The following is a 24007-nucleotide window of genomic DNA, read 5'->3' as shown; positions in this document are numbered from 1 at the left end:
TTGTGTGTATGTTAGTGTGTGTCTGTTATTGAGTGTGTGTCTGCTAGTGAGTGTCAGTGAGTGTGTTAGTTTGTGTGTGTCTGCCCGTTAGTGTGTATGTTTTGTAAGTGAGTGTGTATGTGTGTCTGTCTGTCAGTGAATGTGTATGTATGTCTGTCACCAAGTGTGTGTCTGTCAGTAAATGTGTGTGTCTGTTAGCTAGTGTGTATGCGTCTGTTTGTGAGAGTGTGTGTGTGTGTCTGTTAGTGAGTGTGTGTGTATGCTTGTCTGTTAGTGTGTGTTTGTTAGTGAGAGTGTATATGTGTTTGACAGTGAGTGTGTATGTGGGTCTGTCACTATGAGTGTGTGTCTGTATGTGTGTGTGTGTGTGTATGTATGTGTATCTCTGTGTGTGTCTGCATGTGTGTGTGTGTGTTCCTGTATGTGGGTCTGTATGTGTATCTCTTGGTCTGCATGTGTATCTGTTTGTCTGTATGTGTATCTGAATTTTTGTCATTAAAGGACCACTATAATGCCAGGAAAACAAACTTGTTTTCCTGGCACTACATAGTCCTTAGGTCCCCCCCCATCCTTCCGCTGAGCTGAAGGAGAGGGGCCACGGGTCAGTTTTCACACCGGGGCCCCATGGATCAGGTGTATGCCACTGATCAAGTGTATCTCATTGATCAAAGGGCAATTGTAAAATTTTATTTTTACTAGAAAGGAAAAAAATATATACTGTAATTATTATGTTTTTAAAAAGCAATTATAATCTGTGAAGCTAATGTATTATATTGGTAGACTGAAACATTTTACTAGAAGATCTTATTAGAAGATGTTTCAGCAAAATGACCCAAACAGGATAGAAATAAATAAATAATATACTCATTTAACAAAGGAGGGAGTGTGTTTAGGTAATCTCTCCCTAGCAATGTTTACCACTGTGAGCTAAGGCCAGAAGTTAGGTTTTTGTAGTGAGGTTTATTATTATTATTGTAAAACCCAGTACAGAGGATTCAAAGTAATTAAGTACTGATCTGGTAATTTTTTTGTGAATTTTTATACGGTTTCTCCTTGACCCTCTTCAATATGGCTTCCACTCCCTTTATTCTACTGAAACTGCCCTTAAGTTACTTATGACTTAATCTCTGCTAAATCTAAAGGTCATTACTCTCTCTTAATGATCGTTGGTCTCTCTACTGCCTTTGATAATGTTTTTGTAAATATAATGTAACAGAACCCCTGTTATTGCCTGGACCACAGACTGTAACATTGTATAACCCCCTGGATTCGCTACTTTTATTTTGTTGCCAGTTTTCTATTTGAAAGCATACGAATGGGAAAACGAATGACACTGCTAACCCATTCGTATGAACGAACAAACTACCGAACGAGGGACCACCTAGCCCAGTCATGTGCTGCCAATTACACCTTTGACTCTGTACCAGACCGCAAAACCGCAAGCATTCTAAGTGGTTCACTGGGTGGCCGTCGATTCGTATGCACGAACACGTAGCGGCTGCCATCTTGTTTTGTCGAATGCGTCCAGCGCTGTTTGGTCGTCGAGTTTCTGGAACTATTTTCAGACACTCAAACTCCCGAACACCGCTGAGACTTCCAGGACCACTTAGCTTCACACAGATTCATGCGAACGAGGTGGCGTTAGGTAAAAGTATTGCACGAACACAGCGACACACGACCAGCAAAAGCACGAACCATAAAAGCATGACTGTTCGGTACTTTTATTATACGAAAGGAGACCAGCCGCACCAGCTAAACACATGGAATTATTCTGGGCAGGAGCCTTGTGTGCGGCCGGGCAGAGAAGGGACGTTCGGCTATCTCCCGAACGGATTCGTGTGAAATTTGAATATGTGTGTCCCCCAATTCTGCTTGTTCCAAATATGCAACTTTTATTAAAATTCACTGTATAGTTTTAATGCTACAAAAATTGGATAAAAAGTGTTTTTTTCGCTTGGAGATAATTGAGCTGATACAGCAATTAACTCAATTATCTCCCAAGCAGAGGGGTAACCTCATCTCGTTATTGAATGGGTACCTGCTTCCAGCTTAATCACTAGCTCTTTTAAGAGCTCTACCTCTCCCTCTCCCTCTCTACAAGGATCCAGCAGATGGGATATCGGGAATACGCTGCAGCACATCCTCTCATCGGGAAAAGGACGTCTCCAACGGCATACACGCCTCTAACAACCAGGGTGGCCGTTACATATACACCCTGTTCCAAATTATTATGCAAATGATATTTTTCTCATTTACCTAAATAATTGATGTAAATAACAGTCAGCATAAAGCTCATGTTACCAACTATTAAAAGTACAATTCAATTTTTATTGAACAAACCTCCTAATGATAACAGTATTTTTTTTAAACATAAAAAACTTACAATGCACTGTTCCAAATTATTACGCACAGTAAATTTCAAAACACTTTATATGTTGTAAAGAACTGAAAATTGTCATGTGTTGTGTTTGCAGCATATTTATGGATATCAAAAGCTATTTCAATCAAACTTATAACAACATTTTAACTTTTCAAACATTTTAACAGGTCATGTTACATTTTAACACAGGACCCCTTATTTAATAGCAGCTTCACAAGTCTTGCATCCATTGAACTTGTCAGTTTTTGGACAGTTTCTGCTTGAATTTGTTTGCAAGATGTCAGCATAGCCTCCCAGAGCTGCTGTTTGGATGTAAACTGCCTCCCACCCTCATAGATCTTTTGCTCGAGCATGCTCCAAAGGTTCTCAATAGGATTGAGGTCAGGGGAGGATCCCCATAGCAGCCATTGATGCAGAGGTATTCTTTGCAGCATGAGATGGTGCATTGTCATGCATGAAGATGATTTTATTACGGAAAGCATAGTTCTTCCTTCATCTTTACACCTTCGGGGACCTTAAAGGGGCCGACCAGCTCTATTCCTATGATTCCGGCCCAAAACATGACTCCACCACCGCCTTGCTTACATCGCAGCCTTGTTGGAACAGGGTGGCCGTCCACCAACCATCCACTACTCCATCCATCTGGACCATCCAGGGTTGCACGGCACTAATTAGTGAACAGGACTGTTTGAAAATTAGTCTTCATGTATTTTTCTGCCCAATGCAGCCGTTTCTGCGTGTGAGCATTGGTTAGTGGTGGCCGAATAGAAGGTTTATGCACAGTTGCAAGACTCTGGCGGACTCTACACCTTGATGTCCGTGGGACTCCAGAGGCACCAACAGCTTCAAATATCTGTTTGCTGCTATGTAATGGTATTTTAGCAGCTGCTCTCTTGATCCGATGCATGGATCTGGCAGAAATCTTCCTCAATGTGCCTTTACCCGTCTGTGCTCTGAGCCACAAATCTCTTAATAGTGCGATGATCACGCTTAAGTTTTCGTGAAATATCTAATGTTTTCATACCTCGTCCAAGGCATTGAACTATTTCACTCTTTTCGGCAGCAGAGAGATCCTTTTTCTTCCCCATATTGCATGAAAAATGGTGATCTGCTTAATAATGTGGAACACCCTCCTTTAGTAGTTTTTCCTTAAATTGAGCTCACCTGGCAATCTAATTATCACAGGTGTCTGAGATTGTTTTCAGTGATCAAAAGAGCTCTGAGACACAATACCATCCATGAGTTAAACTGAAAACTAAATATTTAATCTTTGTGACACTTAAATAGAATTTGCATAATAATTTGGAACAGGATATATATATCTATGTGCCAGCATTAAGCTTTATAAAAGGGTGGGACGCGCAGGTCAAGGTGCCAACTCCCACCACCTTTAACCCTGCAAGTGTAATTATTGCAGTTTTATAAACTGCAATAATTACCTTGCAGGGTTAAGTCCTCTCTAGTGGCTGTCTATCAGACAGCCACTAGAGGGACTTCCGTGTTCTTAATGGAAAGTGTTTTAAACAACGCTGGACGTCCTCTTGCTATGCATGAGGACCTCCAGCGTCGCCAAAATCCCCATAGGAAATGATTGAATAATGCTTTTCTATGGCGAGGTCTAATGTGCATGCGCAGCCATTGCCGCTCATGCACATTAGGTCTTCCCCGCCGGCTGACGACGGCAGGGGAGGAGTGTGGGCGGAGCCTGACCCAGCGCTGAGGGACATTGGTGCTGGATTCAGGTAGGTCACTGAAGGGGTTTTAACCCCTTCAGCAACATGGGTTGGGGGGTGGGAGAGAGATGGGCACTGCAGGGTCCTGCACTGCCAGGAAAACTGAGAAGGGGGTACGCTGTATGTTAGACCACCTCGTTTGCTCCCATGTAAGAGGCGACCTAGTGGATGGTGCTGTCCTAGGGACTGAGTTTGCTGGCAAAATCGGTTTTCGCCGTGGTCACACTGGTCAGCAGCCAATGTGCCAAGATGTCCATGTATTTTTGTGTCTTGTTATCTGACTTCATGTGTAAGTCCTCTATGGCCCTCAGTTCCTCCATCTAGGAGAACCAGGCAGTCAGCGTGGGGGTTTCCTGACTTTTCCAGTATTGGGGTATGATCTGTTTGGCTACGTTTAGGATTCTTATTGTGATCGTCTTTTTGTATCTGGTGCTCTGTGTCATCGTGTGATGTAAAAGCATTGTGGCAGGTTCGAAGGGGGGCAGCTCGTCTGTGTATTCTTTCAATATGCTATGGATCCCCCTCCAGAATGGCTGAGTACCCATATATGCAGGGCCGTCCACACTGCTCCGCCACATCTCCAGCATTATGCGGGTGGTCCGGATTCATCTTGTGTAACATGTCAGGAGTACGGTACCAGTTAATCAGCAATTTGTAAGCCGCCTCTCCTGAGTTTTACTATAAACGGAACATCTGTACGTTAAGTAGCATATTTTCTCCCAGTCCCCTTCACCAAACATATGGTTCAGAGACGTCTCCCATTTCCCCATAAATTTCGGTGATTCGAGTTGGATGAGCGTTTGTAGCAGGGAGTATGGGAATGACACGCCATGCGGGAGCGGCTCCGGATCAATACATATCTGTTCAAATAGTGTGGGCGCGCGTTTCAGCGCTTGTCCCTGTGGTAGTGTTTTGATAAATGTCATCAGCAGGTGGTATTTAAATAGTATGCTGAAGGTCGGGGGTGATTCCCCTAAAAGGTCAGTGAGCGTTCTCATCCCTATCTCAGGGTGTATGTGGCGTAGTCTGGGTACTGGGTCTGGAAATAAGTCTTTAAATGCGCCAGGGTAAAGACCCGGCGGGAAGGTTGTGTTGTGTGTTAACGGTAGCAGTGGTGATAGGTAGGAGGTAAGACCGCTCTTTCCCGCGATCCTGTGCCAGACCTGCAGTGTGGCGTGGGTAAATAATGATGCCTCCCCTGAGACCCTCCGGTGAACCATGGAATCAGGGTCACCGGTGTGCCTATATCTGCCTCCTCTACTGTCTTCCATAGCTTTTTGACTTTAGTTTAAGACCATTCCACAATCCGAAGGAGATGGCAAGCGACATAGTAGAGAGAGAAGTCTGGCAAAGCCAGACCTCCCCTCTCCTTGGGCTGTGTAAGTTGGGCGTACTTTAGTCGAGATTTTTTCCTTACCACACATAGTTCCCTAAAGCCATGCGTAGGGAGGTAAAGTAAGACCATGGTATTAGGATGGAGAGAGCCGGCAGCAGATAGAGCATCCACGGTAGAAAGTTCATTTTAGCCACCTGGATGTGGCCCAGCCCCTAGATATGTGGGTAGGACCAGGGACGTATTAGCCGCGAGGCAAACAAGGCATTTGCCTTGGGCGGCACTTTCCAGGGGGTGGCAAAAAAATCCGCCCCCAAATGCCCAGGGCAAATGTCTTGTTACCCTTGTGGCCAACTAAAAATCCTGTGGGGCGGGCGGCGCTGGCGAGGGAGCACTTTCTCCTGAGTGATGCCGGAATATGACGTCATATTCCGAAGTTCTCTGAGTTTTGTCATGCCTAGGGCAGCACAAAACCAGGATACACCACTGGGTAGGGCCATATCTGCATGTCTCTCTTAAGCGTGTTTAACATTGGGGCGAAGTTCTCTTTAAGTAGGTCTGCGCTGTTCTTAGCTAGCCATATACATAGGTATAGAATTTTAGATTCCGCCCATTGAAACGTGTAGCTGCTTCGAAGTGATTCAGCTCAGTTCCCGGGCACGGACACGTTCAGAACATAGGACTTGGATAAGTTTATTTTCAGTTTGGAAACTAATCCATAATCTTTAAAGGCTTGCAGTATGTTAGGGAATGAGATTTCTGGGTTTGTGATAAAAAAGAGGAGGGCGTCCGCATATGCTGCAATCTTATGGTGCATGGTCCCCCTCTCTACCCTGGTTATGTCTGGGTCACCTCTTATTGCCATCAGGATCAGCTCGAGGGCAAGGACGAAGAGCAGCGGAGATAAGGGGCATCCCTGATGGGTACCATCATGGATAGAGAATTCCTCTGTGAGGGCCCTGTTAACGATCACATGTGCTTTGGGCTGCCTGTAGAGCGCTTCTATCCAGCCCCTCATATGTGGCCCCAGTGCCAGGTGAAACAGCACCTGAAACATGTAATCCCAGCTTACCCTGTCGAAGGCCTTCTCCGCGTCCATGAATAGCAGCCGCCTTTCCGTGCATAATCTTGAGTGCCCTGATAGTGATGTCCCTGGCCGCGTGACCCGTCATGAACCCACCTGATCCAGGTGTACCAGTGTAGGGAGAGGTGCCTGTAGCTGCGCCGCCAGATTCTTCGCCATTAATTTCAGGTGGCAATTAATGAGGGGAATGGGTCTATAATTTCCACAGTGCTCTCCATCCTTGCCCTCCTTTGGTAGGATGGTGTTGTGAGCAGTCAGGGTCTGTGTGGGTATGGTCTGGCCATCTCTTATGGAGTTTTATGAGGCCAGCAGTGGCACGTAAAGGATATGAGCGAAGCAGTTGTAGTACTTGAGCGGTAGGCCATCGGGACCTGGGCTCCTGCCCTGTTTTGAGGTTTTTATAGCTTGCACCAGTTCCTTAAGGGTGATAGGCTCATCAATAGAGTCAGTTACGTCTTTATGTAAAAATGTGGAGGTCTGTGTCATGAGGTATGATTGTATCGTGTCCCGCAAGCGGGTGGGGGCCTCGGTTGTCTGGGACTGTTGCAGGGACTAAAGATCCGAATAGTATCTCCTCTTGGAGTTTAGTAGGTAAGCGAAGCAATACTCTCGATTTGTCGAGGATTTTGGCCAACATTCTTGCCAAGAGTTTTCTTATTGCCGTGCAGAGCGAAAAATGCTCTGTGTCTTAGAGCGTCTCTATGATGTTTTGAGTGAAGTAGTGCCGTCAAGTTGCGTCTCAATTGTAAGTTGCGTCTTTGCCTGATGCATCGGATGTCTGTCCTGTTTGTTGGCGTCATCTATCTTGTGTGCTAAAAGAGAAGTCATGCGCTCCTCCCTTTGCCTTTTCAGGTGTGCACCCTTTTGGATGAGATGGCCTCTCACCACGCTTTTTTGTGCTTCCCAGATGACAGTTGGTATTGTCTGGTCTGGGGTATTGTCAGTGATGTAGTCCCGCAGTACTTTGTCGGCCAGTATGTCGGGTAGCGAGAGCATGAATTCCTTAAGTCTCCATTTTGTCACTTTTGGGTCTGAAGAGGGGGCATGCGAGTGTAAGGGATATGGGGGCATGGTCTGACCATAATGCAGTTCCGTGTTCTGCACACCTGACCAGCGATAAGTTGCGGTGTGTCACAAAAAGGTAGTCCAGTCACGTATATGTGTTGTGGGGATGTGACAGGAAGGTATAGTCCCACTCGTCCAGGTGATGAGCCCTCCAACAGTCTATTCGTTGTGAGCATTTAAAGAGGGACTTAATCGAGGATAGGTGTTGTGGCGGGACGTGGGACACTCCTCAGGAAGTGTCCCATTTAGGGTCTAGGGTCAGATTGAAGTCGCCCCCCAGGATCAGTGTTCAGTCCAAAAAGCCCCGCAATTTCCGGAGCATGCAGGAGAGAAATCTGTAGTGCCTTTGATTGGGTGCGTAAATATATGCAAAGGTGTACGTTGCCCCATCTATCATGCCCTTTACGAACAGGTATCTACCCTCCGGATCCGTCAGAGCCGCCCCCTCATGGAAAGGGACCCTCCTGTGTATCAGAATTGCCACCACCCTCGATTTGCCTGCGCAATGGTCACTGTAATATCCCACTGGGAAGTGGTGGTCCGTCAGTTTAGGCCTAGAGCCTTCCTTAAAGTGAGTCTCCTGTATGTACACTATGGAGGCCCTAGCTGCGTGGAAATCCTTCAGGGCTTCTGAGTGTTTATCTGGCTTATTCAGCCCATGAGCATTAATAGTCAAGAAAGTGAGGTCTGCCTGAGCCAACGACATGGTCAGCTCTAGTGTATGGGATAGAGTATGGGATTACGGAGAACAAGAAGAAGGGGAAGTGAGAGAAGAAGAGGGGGTCTGGGGGGGGGGAAGAAAGATGAGTTAAAATGAAAGTTAGAACCTTTGCCTTCTAAGGAGCTATCGAGGTGTGAGCGTCTAGGGGCAGCGAATCACCCGTCCACCAGTGGACTAGGGGTCCTGTTATCCCTGACCAGGACGCTCAAACCTGTGGGGAAGTCAAAGGAGGCCCAGAGCGTCGAAGAGATCGAAACCAGTTGGATAAAGTCGTCCAAGACCAATGTGGGACACATTGGTCAAAACCTCATGTCACCCCATAATGGCTCACAGTTTTGGAATACAGCATGTTCCTCGCTGGGAATGTCATGGCCTGAAGGCCCCATAGGCACTGTGCGTGTCAGGCAGGACATGTCGCATAAAGAGAGCATGTATACATTTCAACAATTAACTTAAATAACGATGCAACACAAAAGCAAAAACAGTAATATCTACATGTATGTAGTCTACTGTGTCACCATCTCCCTGGCACCCCTCCCAAGCAGCCCGGATCTGAAGAGCCCCCATGAGTACGTGTTCATGTACCCCGCCTCCTTTATTTGCGTTGTAGTTTGAAGCTTTACATAAAAGCTTCAACCCGCCCCCCCACCCCACTTGCTCCTAACTAGGTCATCACGAGCAGGCAGGGCGCCCAGTAGCATGGGCCGATCAGGGCTCTAGGCCCCCTCTCTCACAGAGGGTATCACAGAGCTCCTGAGCAATAAACTCACAGTATTGTTCAGTGAACGTAAGAGCTGTGGAGCAATAAAATGCATTCTGTATTGTAATGTCATAGACCACCTGAGATAAAACACTAATTTGCAGGATTTTTCAATTAATTTATTTTTTCTATCCTGGATCAGCCCTGGCTTTATGGGGACTGAGTCTAAGGAATGAATTTGGGAGCAATAAACCATAATTAATATAATTATTGACATCCCAAGGACGATTCAATGTCACAGGTAATGGAGGCCATGTGTCCTGCAGGAGGAGCCAGGCACAGAGGTACAGCTGTCCTGGAGCCAGTTATGGCCCATGTGGTGAACCTCTGTGGGCATACTGCCACCTGTTACCATGGTTACCAGGTTCCACACGATGCTCCCATCAGGTGAACGCAATGCGCTCACGTGACTCAACATCGTCGCCGTCTTCTCACCCGCCCTCGTCACGTGACCCGTGGGAGCCAGTCACGTGCCCGGCCATCCCAGCTTCAGGAAGTGCGTCCCACGGTCTGTTTATGTTTGCAGGGCCCGGGCACAGCGCACGGCTCCCTCATAGAACAATACACAGAGCGCCGGGAGCGCCCGCTGGCACCGTGTTAATCTGAGCGGCCCGGACTGCGGCACTGACAGGAGGGGAGCGTGCCAACCGAGTCCCGGGGCTGGGGAGGCCTGACTGCGGCCCTCTATAACTACGCGAGCAGGAGACAGAGGGCAGGGTGAGTCAGCAGGAGGGAGGCTGTGGGCACGGGCGCTGGGTGCAGGAGGGAGGCTGGGGGCACGGGACTGGATACAGGAGGGAGGCTGGGGGCACGGCGCTGGGTACAGGAGGGAGACTGGGGGCACGGGACTGGGTACAGGAGGGAGGCTGGGGGCATGGGACTGGGTACAGGAGGGAGGCTGGGGGCACGGCGCTGGGTGCAGGAGGGAGGCTGGGGGCATGGCGCTGGGTACAGAAGGGAGGGTGGGGGCACGGGACTGGGTACAGGAGGGTGGCTGGGGGCACGGGACTGGGAACAGGAGGGTGGCTGGGGGCACGGGACTGGGTACAGGAGGGAGACTGGGGGCACGGCGCTGGGTGCCGGAGGGAGGCTGGGGGCACGGGACTGGGTACAGGAGGGAGGCTGAGGGCACGGGCACTGGGTGCAGGAGGGAGGCTGGGGGCACGGGACTGGATACAGGAGGGAGGCTGGGGGCACGGCGCTGGGTACAGGAGGGAGGCTGGGGGCACGGCGCTGGGTGCCGGAGGGAGGCTGGGGGCACGGCGCTGGGTGCAGGAGGGAGGCTGGGGGCACGGCGCTGGGTGCAGGAGGGAGGCTGGGGGCACGGCGCTGGGTACAGGAGGGTGGCTGGGGGCACGGGACTGGGTACAGGAGGGTGGCTGGGGGCACGGGACTGGGTACAGGAGGGTGGCTGGGGGCACGGGACTGGGTACAGGAGGGTGGCTGGGGGCACGGGACTGGGTACAGGAGGGAGGCTGGGGGCACGGCGCTGGGTACAGGAGGGAGACTGGGGGCACGGTGCTGGGTGCCGGAGGGAGGCTGGGGGCACGGGACTGGGTGCCGGAGGGAGGCTGGGGGCACGGGACTGGGTGCCGGAGGGAGGCTGGGGGCACGGGACTGGGTACAGGAGGGTGGCTGGGGGCACGGGACTGGGTACAGGAGGGAGGCTGGGGGCACGGCGCTGGGTACAGGAGGGAGACTGGGGGCACGGGGCTGGGTGCCGGAGGGAGGCTGGGGGCACGGGACTGGGTGCCGGAGGGAGGCTGGGGGCACGGGACTGGGTGCCGGAGGGAGGCTGGGGGCACGGCGCTGGGTACAGAAGGGAGGGTGGGGGCACGGGACTGGGTACAGGAGGGTGGCTGGGGGCACGGGACTGGGTACAGGAGGGTGGCTGGGGGCACGGGACTGGGTACAGGAGGGTGGCTGGGGGCACGGGACTGGGTACAGGAGGGTGGCTGGGGGCACGGCGCTGGCTACAGGAGGGCGGCTGGGGGCACGGCGCTGGGTACAGGAGGGCGGCTGGGGGCACGGCGCTGGCTGCAGGAGGGCGGCTGGGGGCACGGCGCTGGCTGCAGGAGGGCGGCTGGGGGCACGGCGCTGGCTGCAGGAGGGCGGCTGGGGGCACGGCGCTGGCTGCAGGAGGGCGGCTGGGGGCACGGCGCTGGCTGCAGGAGGGCGGCTGGGGGCACGGCGCTGGCTGCAGGAGGGCGGCTGGGGGCACGGCGCTGGCTGCAGGAGGGCGGCTGGGGGCACGGCGCTGGCTGCAGGAGGGCGGCTGGGGGCACGGCGCTGGCTGCAGGAGGGCGGCTGGGGGCACGGCGCTGGCTGCAGGAGGGCGGCTGGGGGCACGGCGCTGGCTGCAGGAGGGCGGCTGGGGGCACGGCGCTGGCTGCAGGAGGGCGGCTGGGGGCACGGCGCTGGCTGCAGGAGGGCGGCTGGGGGCACGGCGCTGGCTGCAGGAGGGCGGCTGGGGGCACGGCGCTGGCTGCAGGAGGGCGGCTGGGGGCACGGCGCTGGCTGCAGGAGGGCGGCTGGGGGTACGGCGCTGGCTGCAGGAGGGCGGCCGGGGGCACGGCGCTGGCTGCAGGAGGGCGGCCGGGGGCACGGCGCTGGCTGCAGGAGGGCGGCTGGGGGCACGGCGCTGGCTGCAGGAGGGCGGCTGGGGGCACGGCGCTGGCTGCAGGAGGGAGGCTGGGGGCACGGCGCTGGCTGCAGGAGGGAGGCTGGGGGCACGGCGCTGGCTGCAGGAGGGAGGCTGGGGGCACGGCGCTGGCTGCAGGAGGGAGGCTGGGGGCACGGCGCTGGCTGCAGGAGGGAGGCTGGGGGCACGGCGCTGGCTGCAGGAGGGAGGCTGGGGGCACGGCGCTGGCTGCAGGAGGGAGGCTGGGGGCACGGCGCTGGCTGCAGGAGGGAGGCTGGGGGCACGGCGCTGGCTGCAGGAGGGAGGCTGGGGGCACGGCGCTGGCTGCAGGAGGGAGGCTGGGGGCACGGCGCTGGCTGCAGGAGGGAGGCTGGGGGCACGGCGCTGGCTGCAGGAGGGAGGCTGAGGGCACGGCGCTGGCTGCAGGAGGGAGGCTGAGGGCACGGCGCTGGCTGCAGGAGGGAGGCTGGGGGCATGGCACAGGAGAGTAGAGTGAGAAGTATCCGAGCAGGTTAAGACAGGGCTGATTTTTGGGATGACCGCTTGGGGTAAAGGAGTAATTCTTGGAATGACAACTTGGGGTACAGGAGTAATTCTTGGAATGACAACTTGGGGTACAGGAGTAATTCTTGGAATGACAACTTGGGGTACAGGAGTAATTCTTGGAATGACAACTTGGGGTACAGGAGTAATTCTTGGAATGACAACTTGGGGTACAGGAGTAATTCTTGGAATGACAACTTGGGGTACAGGAGTAATTCTTGGAATGACAACTTGGGGTACAGGAGTAATTCTTGGAATGACAACTTGGGGTACAGGAGTAATTCTTGGAATGACAACTTGGGGTACAGGAGTAATTCTTGGAATGACAACTTGGGGTACAGGAGTAATTCTTGGAATGACTGCTTGTGCTACCGGGGTCATGCTTGGGATGACTGCCTGTGGTACGGGGGTCATGCTTGGGATGACTGCCTGTGGTACGGGGGTCATGCTTGGGGTGACTGCCTGTGGGACGGGGGTCATGCTTGGGATGACTGCCTGTGGTACGGGGGTCATGCTTGGGGTGACTGCCTGTGGTACGGGGGTCATGCTTGGGGTGACTGCCTGTGGTACCGGGGTCATGCTTGGGGTGACTGCCTGTGGTACCGGGGTCATGCTTGGGGTGACTGCCTGTGGTACCGGGGTCATGCTTGGGGTGACTGCCTGTGGTACCGGGGTCATGCTTGGGGTGACTGCCTGTGGTACCGGGGTAACGCTTGGGGTGACTGCCTGTGGTACCGGGGTAACGCTTGGGGTGACTGCCTGTGGTACCGGGGTAACGCTTGGGGTGACTGCCTGTGGTACCGGGGTAACGCTTGGGGTGACTGCCTGTGGTACCGGGGTAACGCTTGGGGTGACTGCCTGTGGTACCGGGGTAACGCTTGGGGTGACTGCCTGTGGTACCGGGGTAACGCTTGGGGTGACTGCCTGTGGTACCGGGGTAACGCTTGGGGTGACTGCCTGTGGTACCGGGGTAATGCTGGGGGACATGCTTGGGATGACAGCTAGGGGGTAAAGGAACACTATAGCATTAGGAATACAAATATGTATTCCTAACACTATAGAGCCCTAGTCACAGTTTAGATGACTATGGCCCCATTCTGGTGGCGAATAAATGGTTAACAATGTATTTGCTTACCATAATCCAGCACTGGTGACCTCTCCTCCTCCATCGACGTTAGCTTCCGAGTGGAGCCGAATGCGCATGCGCGGCCAGAGGCGCCTGCGTATTCAAACCCGCCCATAGTAAAGCATTATTCAATGATTTCCTATTGGGATCTTTTTTGACGCTGGACTCCATGAGGACGTATAATAAGTCAGGGAGACAGCCACTAGAGGCAGGATTAACCCTGCAGTGTAAACATAGCCGTTTCTCTAAAATGGCCATGTTTTCAGCTGCAGGGTTAAAACTAGGGGACTAGGCATCCAGACTACTCCATTGAGCCGAAGTGGTCTGGGTGCCTATAGTGGTCCTTTATTGCTTGGGCTGACCCTCTACCACAAGCTGTCATCTCAAGCATTATCCCCGTACCCCAAGCTGTCATCCCAAGCAATAAAATGCTCAGGATGACCGCTTGTGGTAGAGGGGTAATGCTTTGGATGACTGCTTGGGGAACGTGGGTAATGATTGGGATGACAGCTTGGGGAACGTGGGTAATGATTAGGATGACAGCTTGGAGCATATGGATAATGCTTGGGGTGCAGGTAAAATGCTTATGAGGACAACTTGGTTAGAATCTGACTGTGAGCAAGGATATTTGGATAGAAAACCTGATTATTGTTTTTAATTTTTCCATGTATGGTTGATCGAAATAATAAAAATATATCGGTGGCATACAAATAAAAGCTGCAATAATTTTCCGTGGCCTTTTGTATCTGACTTTCCCTAGTGTTTTATAGATTGATTAGTGTTGTTAGGTAACATTAAAGTTACACTTGCGGTTTAGGATATATGCGGAGGTCAATGATTCTGTTTTTTCTGACTATGTAACGTAGAATCTTATTTTGTAACAAGCCGCTTGGTATAGATATTTCTCCTCCCTTTGGTTGGGACATAGATCTTTATGTGGCTGTAACTGAATTCCTTTAGAATGTCTTGTTTGCAATCTGTGCTGGGCGAAGTCTTATGCTTTTAGTTGAAATGTATTCCACGCTTCACAGATGGTGACAAGTAATCCTCTGAAGCTCACATCTGTGTTTTTGATTACTAGGAAAGAGGATTCAAATAATGCATTTGAAGTTGTGCATGATTTAAACTGATGTTGGTCACATAATGACATTGCTGAAGTAAAATAAATGTGCAGTGTGTGTGTGTGTGTGTGTCCTTAGCCCTTTGGCAACTCTAAACTCCTCAGCTCTGATTTTTAAATGAATACATTTAACTAAGCATTAACACATATAATATAAATATATGTAGTTTTTATATATCCTCTCTCTGTAACATATGTCAATATATTTTTTTTTTGTTAGATTTAAACACAATTTTGTTTAGTTTCAGTTTTCAATTAAAAACAAAACACAGTTTGGCTTATTACTTCATGTCCACCAGACATTGCTCCTTTCCTCCACTACTGAAGACAGAATTTCTTGCATCAGCTAATCACTCTCATCCAGTGAGCTAAGTCCTGCACTGCCAGGCTAAGCTTAGTGAAGACAGGGTTCCAGCTGTCACCGACCAGTAATGGATACCTTACCACGGTGGGGGAGGGGGTGGGGTTCCAGGGCACACCTGGCACCATGGCCGCGAAAGCATACAGTAGTGATTATGGTGTTTGGAATGTTAATTTTAACTATCACTAAACAAGTCCTTTACAACTGTCTATAAGATTTAAATCAATATATATTATTACACATTGAGATATATATATATATATATATATATATTTAGTTAATACAATGCTAAACAAAAATCTGCACACCAGTCAAGCCATAAGACTTGCTTTTACCACAGAAATCCCACATCTGCAGTGATGTGACAACTGCAAAGGATTCTGGGTGGGCATATGCAAATTAGTTTAACAAAGAATCACATTTTTGCCTCATTCCATTTTAAACATGGATTCCTTTTAATTTTTGTTTGCAGTATACAACTGCTTGGAACACAATTTAGGAAAAGATGCAAAACCAGTGAACCACACATGAGTATCTGTATGAGTGTGTATATATGTATGTGTGTGTGTGTGTGTGTATATGTGTGTGTATATATATATATATATATATATATATATCTCTCAAAAGGTGAAGTAGGAGCACTCAAATGGACTTTTTCGGTGAATTTAATGTGATAAAAAGGTTTACAACAAAGTGTAACGCATCAAATCAATCATTTGATTGATTTGATGCGTTACACTTTGTTGTAAACCTTTTTATCACATTAAATTCACCGAAAAAGTCCTTTTGAGTGCTCCTACTTCACCTTTTGCTACATATTTCTGACGCTGGCAGCACCTAAGGCAAGATAATCTAAAGTCGTTTAAGGGTGAGTGCCTAAATTATCTCTATTTATATATATATATATATATATATATGTATATGTATGTATGGCATTTACATAGAGCTGATTCCACAGAACTTTACAATTTTAAACAAGTGTGTTTTTAACAGCTAATGAGGCAAACGTATAAATGTTGACATGAACGACACTGCTCGAAAAAAAAGCTTTACAATCTACAGGATGGAGTCAGTTATGTATTGCAATGTTTTGGTTAAAATACATACCTTAGTTAGGACATTTCTGCCAATTTTTAATCTTCTTCTTAAGACTAACAACTAAATATGTGTGTATAGGCTATTTTTTTTTTTTTTACCAATACCATTTTGCCTTTTAGATTTGGGAGTGAAGTTTTCCTTCTTTGGTCTCTACAGTCACTTAGTTCACCTTTACTAATTTGTTTTTGAAGTACAGTTTTGTAAATGCTGACAACATTGTCAATATGAACTAGAGTGGGGAAAAAAATAATTCCAAAAATAACCATATGCATTTATAAATAACAGAAAAAGGAGGACCGTATAGGGAAGCAAATCCCCATATACATGTTGCACAGTAGGTACAGCCCTAATCCATATAGATACATAATTTATTTAAAACACACCCATCTTTTTCTTATGTGTTGTTTGTGAAAAGTAAAACCTGAATTTAATTATAGGCTTACTATTTATTGGGAATTTTTTAAGAATAAGAAATTGTGTATGAGTGTTATATTCCGGCTCTCGGCATCAGTAGACGGGGTGCGAGAGAGCAGAGCAGGGAGATCACAGCTCCCTCACAGCCTCTGATTGAAATACAGCCACACGCCTCCCAGCAGCCCCACTGGACCCCAGGGACCGATCCTCCCAGCTCTCCAGGTAGAGAGGCTGGGTGAAAAATGTTAATTTAATTTATAATAATTTTGTGTGTGTTTGTTTGTCAACTCAGTCTGTCACTGAGTGTGTGTGTGTGTGACTATCCATGTGTCTGTCGGTGAATGTGGGTCAAATATGTGAGTTTGTGTCTGTGTGTGACTGTCAGTGTGTGTCAGTGACGTCTGTGTGTTTGTCATTGAGTGTGTGTGTGTGACTGACTGTCAGTGCGTGTCTCAGTGAATGTACGTGTGTCTGTCAGAGTGTGTGCTTAAAGGGATACTCTAGTGCCAGGGATACAAAACTGTATTCCTGGCACTACTGATCCCTCTTCCGCCCCCCTCCCTTGTAAAGAAAGGGTTAAAAACCCTTTATTTACTTACCTTATCCTAGCGCCAATGCCCCTCCTCCGTCCCGCAATAAGCAGGATCTAATGCGCATGTGTGGCAAATGCCGTGCAAGTACTAGACCTCCCATAGGAATACAATTTCCTATAGGGTGGGGTGGGGGGGTGGGGGAGGAATCTGACGCTGGAGGTCCTCATGCAGAGTCCAGCGTCAGATAATGGACCAAAAGTCTGTTACGATTCCAGAAGCATCCCCAGTGGCTGTCTAACAGACAGCCACTGAGGGCAGTCTTGGTGCTGCAATGTAAACATTCAGCTCATTGAAGTGGTCTGGGTGCAGTGTCCCAGTCCCCTTAACCCTGCAAGTGTAATTATTGCAGTTTCTAAGAAACTGCAATAATTGCCTTGAGGGGTTAACTCCACCTCTAGTCTACCTGAGGGACTTCTGGGTGGTTAGGCAACCAAAAGTCGCCTAACTGATGCTGGACATCCTGCATCTAAGTCCCCATAGGGAAGAATTGATACAAAGTCCAATATGAATAAAATTATAGAATTTTTTTTTTTTAAATCTTTTGGAGAAAAGTCATTTTATGTTTCGGTTTTGGTTTTCGGCCAAGGGCATCCTGAATTTTCGGTTTTCCTCCCAGAATTTTTTTTTTTGGTGCATCCCTAGTTCGTTCTCGGTACTCTCTTGCAACTTTTTTTTTTTTTAGCTCCCTTCATGTTTTATAAATATATTTTTGCATTCACTTGACACTTGTATTTTCTGGGATTTAAGAGTTGGTTCATTAATAGTATACATTTTGTCCAAATTGGATGGTATTCATTAGCTGAGCATATCAGCCCGTGATAAGGACTCATTGTAGTGTTTATGGTGCTTTGATTGTCCCTTCTAATGACATTCAAAGCACAACAATCCAATATACCTAGCAAACAATATGATGCAAATAGTTCCCTTGTCTATATCCTATTTTCCTATTCATTGTGGTTTCAGCTCTTTGCTGCAAATCACCATGACTGTATACTTGCCTATTACTAGTTAAAGCAGTTGTGTCGTTTTGTGTATCCCTTGGCTCTCATCTGAGGGATATGTTTCCTTGTAACACTGGGCGTCCACACCCCAACGATTTTAAACCCTTAATTCGCCATTTAAGACAGTTGCCTGATTCATCCAGGTTCTTTCTTGTAGCTGAAATCTTTAAGTTTCTAAGTTGGTGCCCAAAAATACTATCGTTTGCCCATGGCTGGGTGTGCATGCCTGATGCGTATGCCCAGTGCCAATGACATAAAGGGCGGGTTTGGTGTTTTTATAGATTGCCTAGTGACTTGCTTTAGGACGTAATGTGTTAAGGCACTGGAGGGAGGCAAGTACACACATCGGGGGCCAATAACAAAGATGACTGGCTGTGGTGCTTGGCCACAGTGCCATCCTTTTGTCAGCCTGCTGCTTCTTCATAAGGAAAAGTATAACTTGGCATTAAAAGGGGCTTTTGAGGTGGAGGAGAAACCACACACACAAAAACAGGGCCAGCTAGGAGGCATTTTACTGATGTGTAATAAAAAACACACCCCCTATCTGTTTAAGGATTATTTCCACTTGCCTATGCAGGATCTTGTACAGTATATGATTGCCAAAGATATATCATAGCTTTCTTGAAGAGAGGCTGGACAGCAAATGTGGGTGCAGGTAATTTCCATTAAAAGGACACTATAGTCACCAGAACAACTACAGCTTAAAGGATCACTATAGGGTCAGAAACACAAACATGTATTCCTGACCCTATAGTGTTAACACCACAATCTAGCCCCCCTGCGCCCCTCATGCCTCCATAAATATAGTAAAAATCTTACTGTATTCAAGCCTGAAGCTGTAAATCTGCATGCTGTTGGACTCAGAAAACCAAGCAGTCTGCTGACATGTGGTAGCCTGATTCAATCACAGTGCTTCGCCATAGGATTGGCTGAGACTGAAAAAGAGGCAGATCAGGGGCAGAGCCAGCATGATTCAAACACCGCCCTAGCCAATCAGCATCTCCTCATAGAGATGAATTGAATTTCTATGAGGAAAGTTCAGTGTCTGCATGCAGAGGGAGGAGACACTGAATCACAGGATGCTGTGCACAGTGCTGCCCTGTGCTCTGCAGCCAGCAGATCTGAGTGGATGGAGGCATATTATGCCTCCATCAACTCCGAAGTCCCTCTGGTTCACTCTGAAAGCTAGGAACACCTCCAGTTGCAGTCACTCAATGTAAACACTGTATTTTCTCAGAAAATACAATGTTTACATGAGAGAGGCTGCAGGGAGCTACAGTTCTCACCTAAACAACCTCATTAAGCTGAAGTTGTTCAGGTGATTATAGTGTCCCTTTAATGTAGTTGTTCTGGTGAGTATAATCATTGCCTTCAGGCATTTTCGTGCAAACAATGCCATTTTAGAGTGTTTACATTGCCGCCTAGGGACACCTCCAAGGGGCCACTCCTTAGATGGCCACTGGAGGTGCTTCCTGGGGCAGTGCTGCACAGTAGACAGCACTGCCGTTCAACGTCTCCACTCTGCATAGAGACGCTGAATTATCTTGATAGAGATGCGTTGATTTAATGCATCTCTTTTAAGTGCTGATTGGCCACAATGGTGTTTGCCATGCCTCCGTGCCTATTTGTATTGGCTAAAAGTCTGCAATTCTGATGTCACCAATGAGGCGTATCGGGGGTGGGGCCAGCAATGGCAGACCCGCGCAGCGCTGAAAAGAAGGTGCGTTTTAACCCCTTCTAACTGGGATCAAGCCCCCTAAATAGTGTTTAACCCACCAAAGGGTCAGGAATACATGTTTGTGTTCCTATAGTGTTCCTTAAAAAAACCACGGTGAGCTGCAGACACAGGTTATTATTTGTTGCAACCTAGCAGGATGAATAGGAGGAGAATGCCAACATTCTCTCTTTGAGTTGCTAGAGGTTATTAAAGTTTAGTACATCATATCATAATCCATTTATAGGAATTTAGGACTCACTAAGATCTGAATCCAATTTAGAACAGAAGAGTGAGACTACATATTGATACCTTTTGTTAAATTGTGAATTGTGTAGATTTGGGTTATACGTAAGCTATAGGTTTCAAGCTGTTTACACAGTTTTTACATTACTGCTATGTACATTATAATCTGTAAAAGTTCTCAATATGTTGACTCTAGTCAAACATTGAATTTTAGGATCATTCTACTTCATAACAGTCACTTTAATGCAATAACTTTTCTTTACAGACCATTTGTTCCTTGACAAAGAATTTAACCACTAAGAGTCGCCAAGATAGCTGGCCCAGGTAGAAAACGCCGCACCCCTGACCCAGACTCTGTTACTGACCCTGGGGGCCCTTCCGTTTCCACCAAACGGCAAAAGATGTCTCATTCTGCCGAGGGCACTGGTCAGAGGAGAGGAAACCGTGGAACTGAAGATGCTGTCAGTAAGAAAAAGCAGAAGGACAAGGTCAACCAGGAGAGCAAAGAGGGCAAGTTGTCTGCCTGCAGTGAGTCAAAGAAAGGTGAATGACCATTATCCATAGATTTACAGTGATGTTTTGAGTTCCTACTTGATTGAATAAAATTAGCTTTGCATTGAATGTGTTTATTTAATGTTAAAGGAGTACTACATGGTCAGGAACACAAGCATGTATTCCTGACCCTATAACCGTGATGGCTAACCTTGACACCATAAATTGTTTCTTGACTACATTTCACATGATGCTCAGCTAGCTTTTAGAGTCTAAAAGCTAGCTGAGCATCAAGGGAAATGTAGTCCAAAAACAATTTATGGTGTCAAGGTTAGCCATCACTGCCCTGTAATGTTAAAATATTCCCCCCTTGCCCTCTAGTAATACTCTCCTTATTTCCAGCAGTGAGCGCTGGCTCCACCCTCAATCTGCTTCCTTGGCTGACATCATAATTGATGATCTCAGTCAATCACAATGCTTGCCCATAGGAAAGCATTGGATTGTCTGGAATCGTCAATTCTGATGATCTCCGCCAAGGTGCTGCCCTGGCCAGTTGGCATCTCCTCATAGAGATGCATTGAATCGATGCATCCATATGGGGAAACTGTGCTGCACTACACCATGAAGCACCTCTAGTGGCCATCTGTAGAGTGGCCCTTGAAGCATCCCTGGGCTGTAATGTAAACACTGCCTTTTCTCTGGTTTGTTTTCCTAAATCGGTAGTGTTCTGTTAATTAGCAAGACTGTCCAAAGAAAACAGGACATTAAGCAGAAGTATTTTGTTGCACAGTACTAGGGATCGACCGATTATCGGATCGACCGATATTATCGGCCGATATTCACAGTTTCCTAAATTATCGGTATCGGCATCTAACCTTGCCGATAATGCCGATAATGCGTCCAGCGGGTGCGCCCCCGTCTCGCTGCTCCGCACGGCAAAACAAGAAGTGCGCACGAATCGCGGGAGAGGAGCTGAAGTCCCGGCCGCCCTGAAGTAGTGCTCTCTGGAGGAGTGGCTTCAGTCAGTGCCGTGTGCCAGCCGAGTTGTCTGCTCTGCCGCTTGTGTGTCACTGCCAGCCCAGTTGGATCGCTTTATTTGCCACCTTTTCTGGTCTACTAAAAAGGTAATTTTCTTTTATGATTTATATCTATGATTTTTATGTAATACTATGAATATTGTTTATTTAGAGGTTACTAAGTGGGGTGGTTGTGGTCGGATGCCGGATGGCACATGGTGGCACACTAAGTAACTATATTGGCACTTTGGCATCTTAAATTATAATTAATCCCTTGGTTGGAACTGGAAGTTTAAGTCAGGGGGAGGGGGGATGATGGTGGAAATTGGCATTTGGCATTAGTATAACTATATTATAAATGTAAATTATAAATTGACTACCAACTAATATTATTAATATTAATATTATTAATTTATAATTTACATTTATAATATAGTTATACTAGTGCAAATTTTGCCAAATGCCATTTTTTGTCACTAATAAAGCAATTAGTTGGTAGTCAGTGAGGTGGGGGGAGGGGAGGTGGTGGTGGTGGAAATTGACATTTGGAAAAATTGGCACTAGTATATTATAAATTAATAAATCCACTTAGTTGGTAGTCAGTGAGGTGGGGGGAGGGGGTGGTGGTGGATATTGGCATTTGGCAGTGGCACTAGCTTAAATTATAATAAAGAAGCAAGCAGCCCTTGGTAGTCAGTCAGGGGGGGAGGGGTGGTGGTGCTGCTGGATAATATGGCACTATAGTATATATTATAATAAAGCTCTGGGTGTTGTTTGCATTAGATTTATATACACACACATACTATACAAACACACACTGCATTATATACACACACACTATACAAACACACACTGCATTATATACACACACACTATACAAACACACACTGCATTATATACACACACACTATACAAACACACACTGCATTATATACACACACACTATACAAACACACACTGCATTATACACACACACACTATACAAACACACACTGCATTATATACACACACACACTATACAAACACACACTGCATCCACTACACACACATACACAGCTCCCCTGTCTAAACACACTGCATCCACTACACGTGGCATGTCTATTTTATGCATTTACCTTTAGAAATAGTTTTTTATTTTCCAAAATGGTAAATGTACAGAATATCGGCAAATTATATCGGCTATCGGCCTGAAAGTTCACAGAATATCGGTATCGGTATCGGCTCTAAAAAATCAATATCGGTCGATCCCTACACAGTACAGGTTTCTTTATAGCAGGAACTATACACCTATTGAATTTATTGCCTAAAGAGGTTATTTTATCAGATACTTTTGAGATTTAGGTTTATTTATTAAAGTGAGAATTCAAAGTGAATTCCAAATGTAAAGGGATACTGTCGGCACCAAAACAACTTTACCCTAATGAAGCAGTTTTGGTGTATAGACCATGCTCCTGCTGTCTCACTGCTCAGTTCTGACATTTAGGCATTTAAGAGCTAAATCACTTTGTTTATAGGAACCCTACTCACATCTCCCTGCAAGTGACTAACACAGACTTCCTGTAAAGAGATCTAATGTTTAAACTTCCTTCATTGCACATTCTGTTTAACTTAAAATGTATAGGCTTTTCTCTGTTAATGACCTTATACATCTGCAGGAGCTTGTGTGATTTAAAGTTTAATTTAAAAAAAAGAAGAAAAAAAGTGTTAATAGTGAAACTATTTTTTTTGCCCATGCAGACTGTCGGTCACAGCGGATGCATGGAAAGATGCAAAAGTTATTTAACTCCTAAACAGCAGAGAATTAAGCAGTGAGACTCTGGGGTGGTGTGATCTATACACCAAAACTGCTTCATTAGGTTAAAGTTGTTTTGATGCCTATAGTATCCCTCTTAAGGTCAGATTTCTCCTCATCTCTGTATTCTTTCTCCACACCTGCTGCCAAGTGCAAAGGACAGAGTTTATAACAATGATTGACAGGAAGCTAAGATGGAGGCGTCCTGATGCTGGATAAAGGGATGTGGATTTGTACATTTAAAAAATGTTCACCTCCCACAAATGCTTATTTGTTAAATATGGGGATAAATAAACGCAATATTAAAATTACTGTGAAGTGCAAGTTCCCTTCTAATCTGTTCTAGTTGTTCTATGACAGCATTTGATTGGCGTATTATGGCATTTTGCCGCATGTAATCACTTGCCTCCCAATGCTTTCCCATGTAAATCCATTAGATTGTCTGAGATTACCAACATCAATGAGCTCGGCCAAAAAGTGGTGCGTAGAAGGTTGAAAGATAAGTAATACTATTCTCTCAAAACCTCACAGCATATCTAAGTAGGTCCCAGGACACTATAGCGTTAATAGTACATGCTTGTGGTCCGAACACTTTAGTATCCATTTAAAGTGGGTAACAATTATCTGATAACGTGAGAGCAAATCTGGTGAATGCTTGAATTTTGTAATTTTTGGAAATGAAAATAAATAGAAAACAAATGGATTGGATAAAATATTGCCCCTTTCCTGCTTACAGTAAATTAAGGCACATTATTATTTATGTGGTGGTAGACT

The 24007-nt window shown here is 47.2% G+C and overlaps 1 protein-coding gene across 4 annotated transcripts in view; it reads left to right on the top strand.

Moving 5' to 3' along the window:
* Window positions 1–9566: 9566 nt before the first annotated feature.
* The window catches only part of USP19 (ubiquitin specific peptidase 19), a 92468-nt gene continuing 78027 nt past the window's right edge, over window positions 9567–24007 (top strand). For all 4 annotated transcript variants that reach the window (XM_063426710.1, XM_063426709.1, XM_063426707.1 and 1 more), the window contains exons 1-2: window positions 9567–9793; window positions 20199–20476. In XM_063426710.1, coding sequence (XP_063282780.1) covers window positions 20335–20476 — 142 coding nt within the window. In that variant the 5' untranslated portion in view covers window positions 9567–9793; window positions 20199–20334. The remainder of the gene's footprint in view (window positions 9794–20198; window positions 20477–24007) is intronic.

This window comes from Pelobates fuscus, chromosome 7 (assembly GCF_036172605.1).
Source record: "Pelobates fuscus isolate aPelFus1 chromosome 7, aPelFus1.pri, whole genome shotgun sequence".
NCBI lineage: Eukaryota > Metazoa > Chordata > Amphibia > Anura > Pelobatidae > Pelobates > Pelobates fuscus.
The sequence above is the reverse complement of the archived record's forward strand: the minus strand, read 5'-3'. Positions and strand labels throughout refer to the sequence as shown.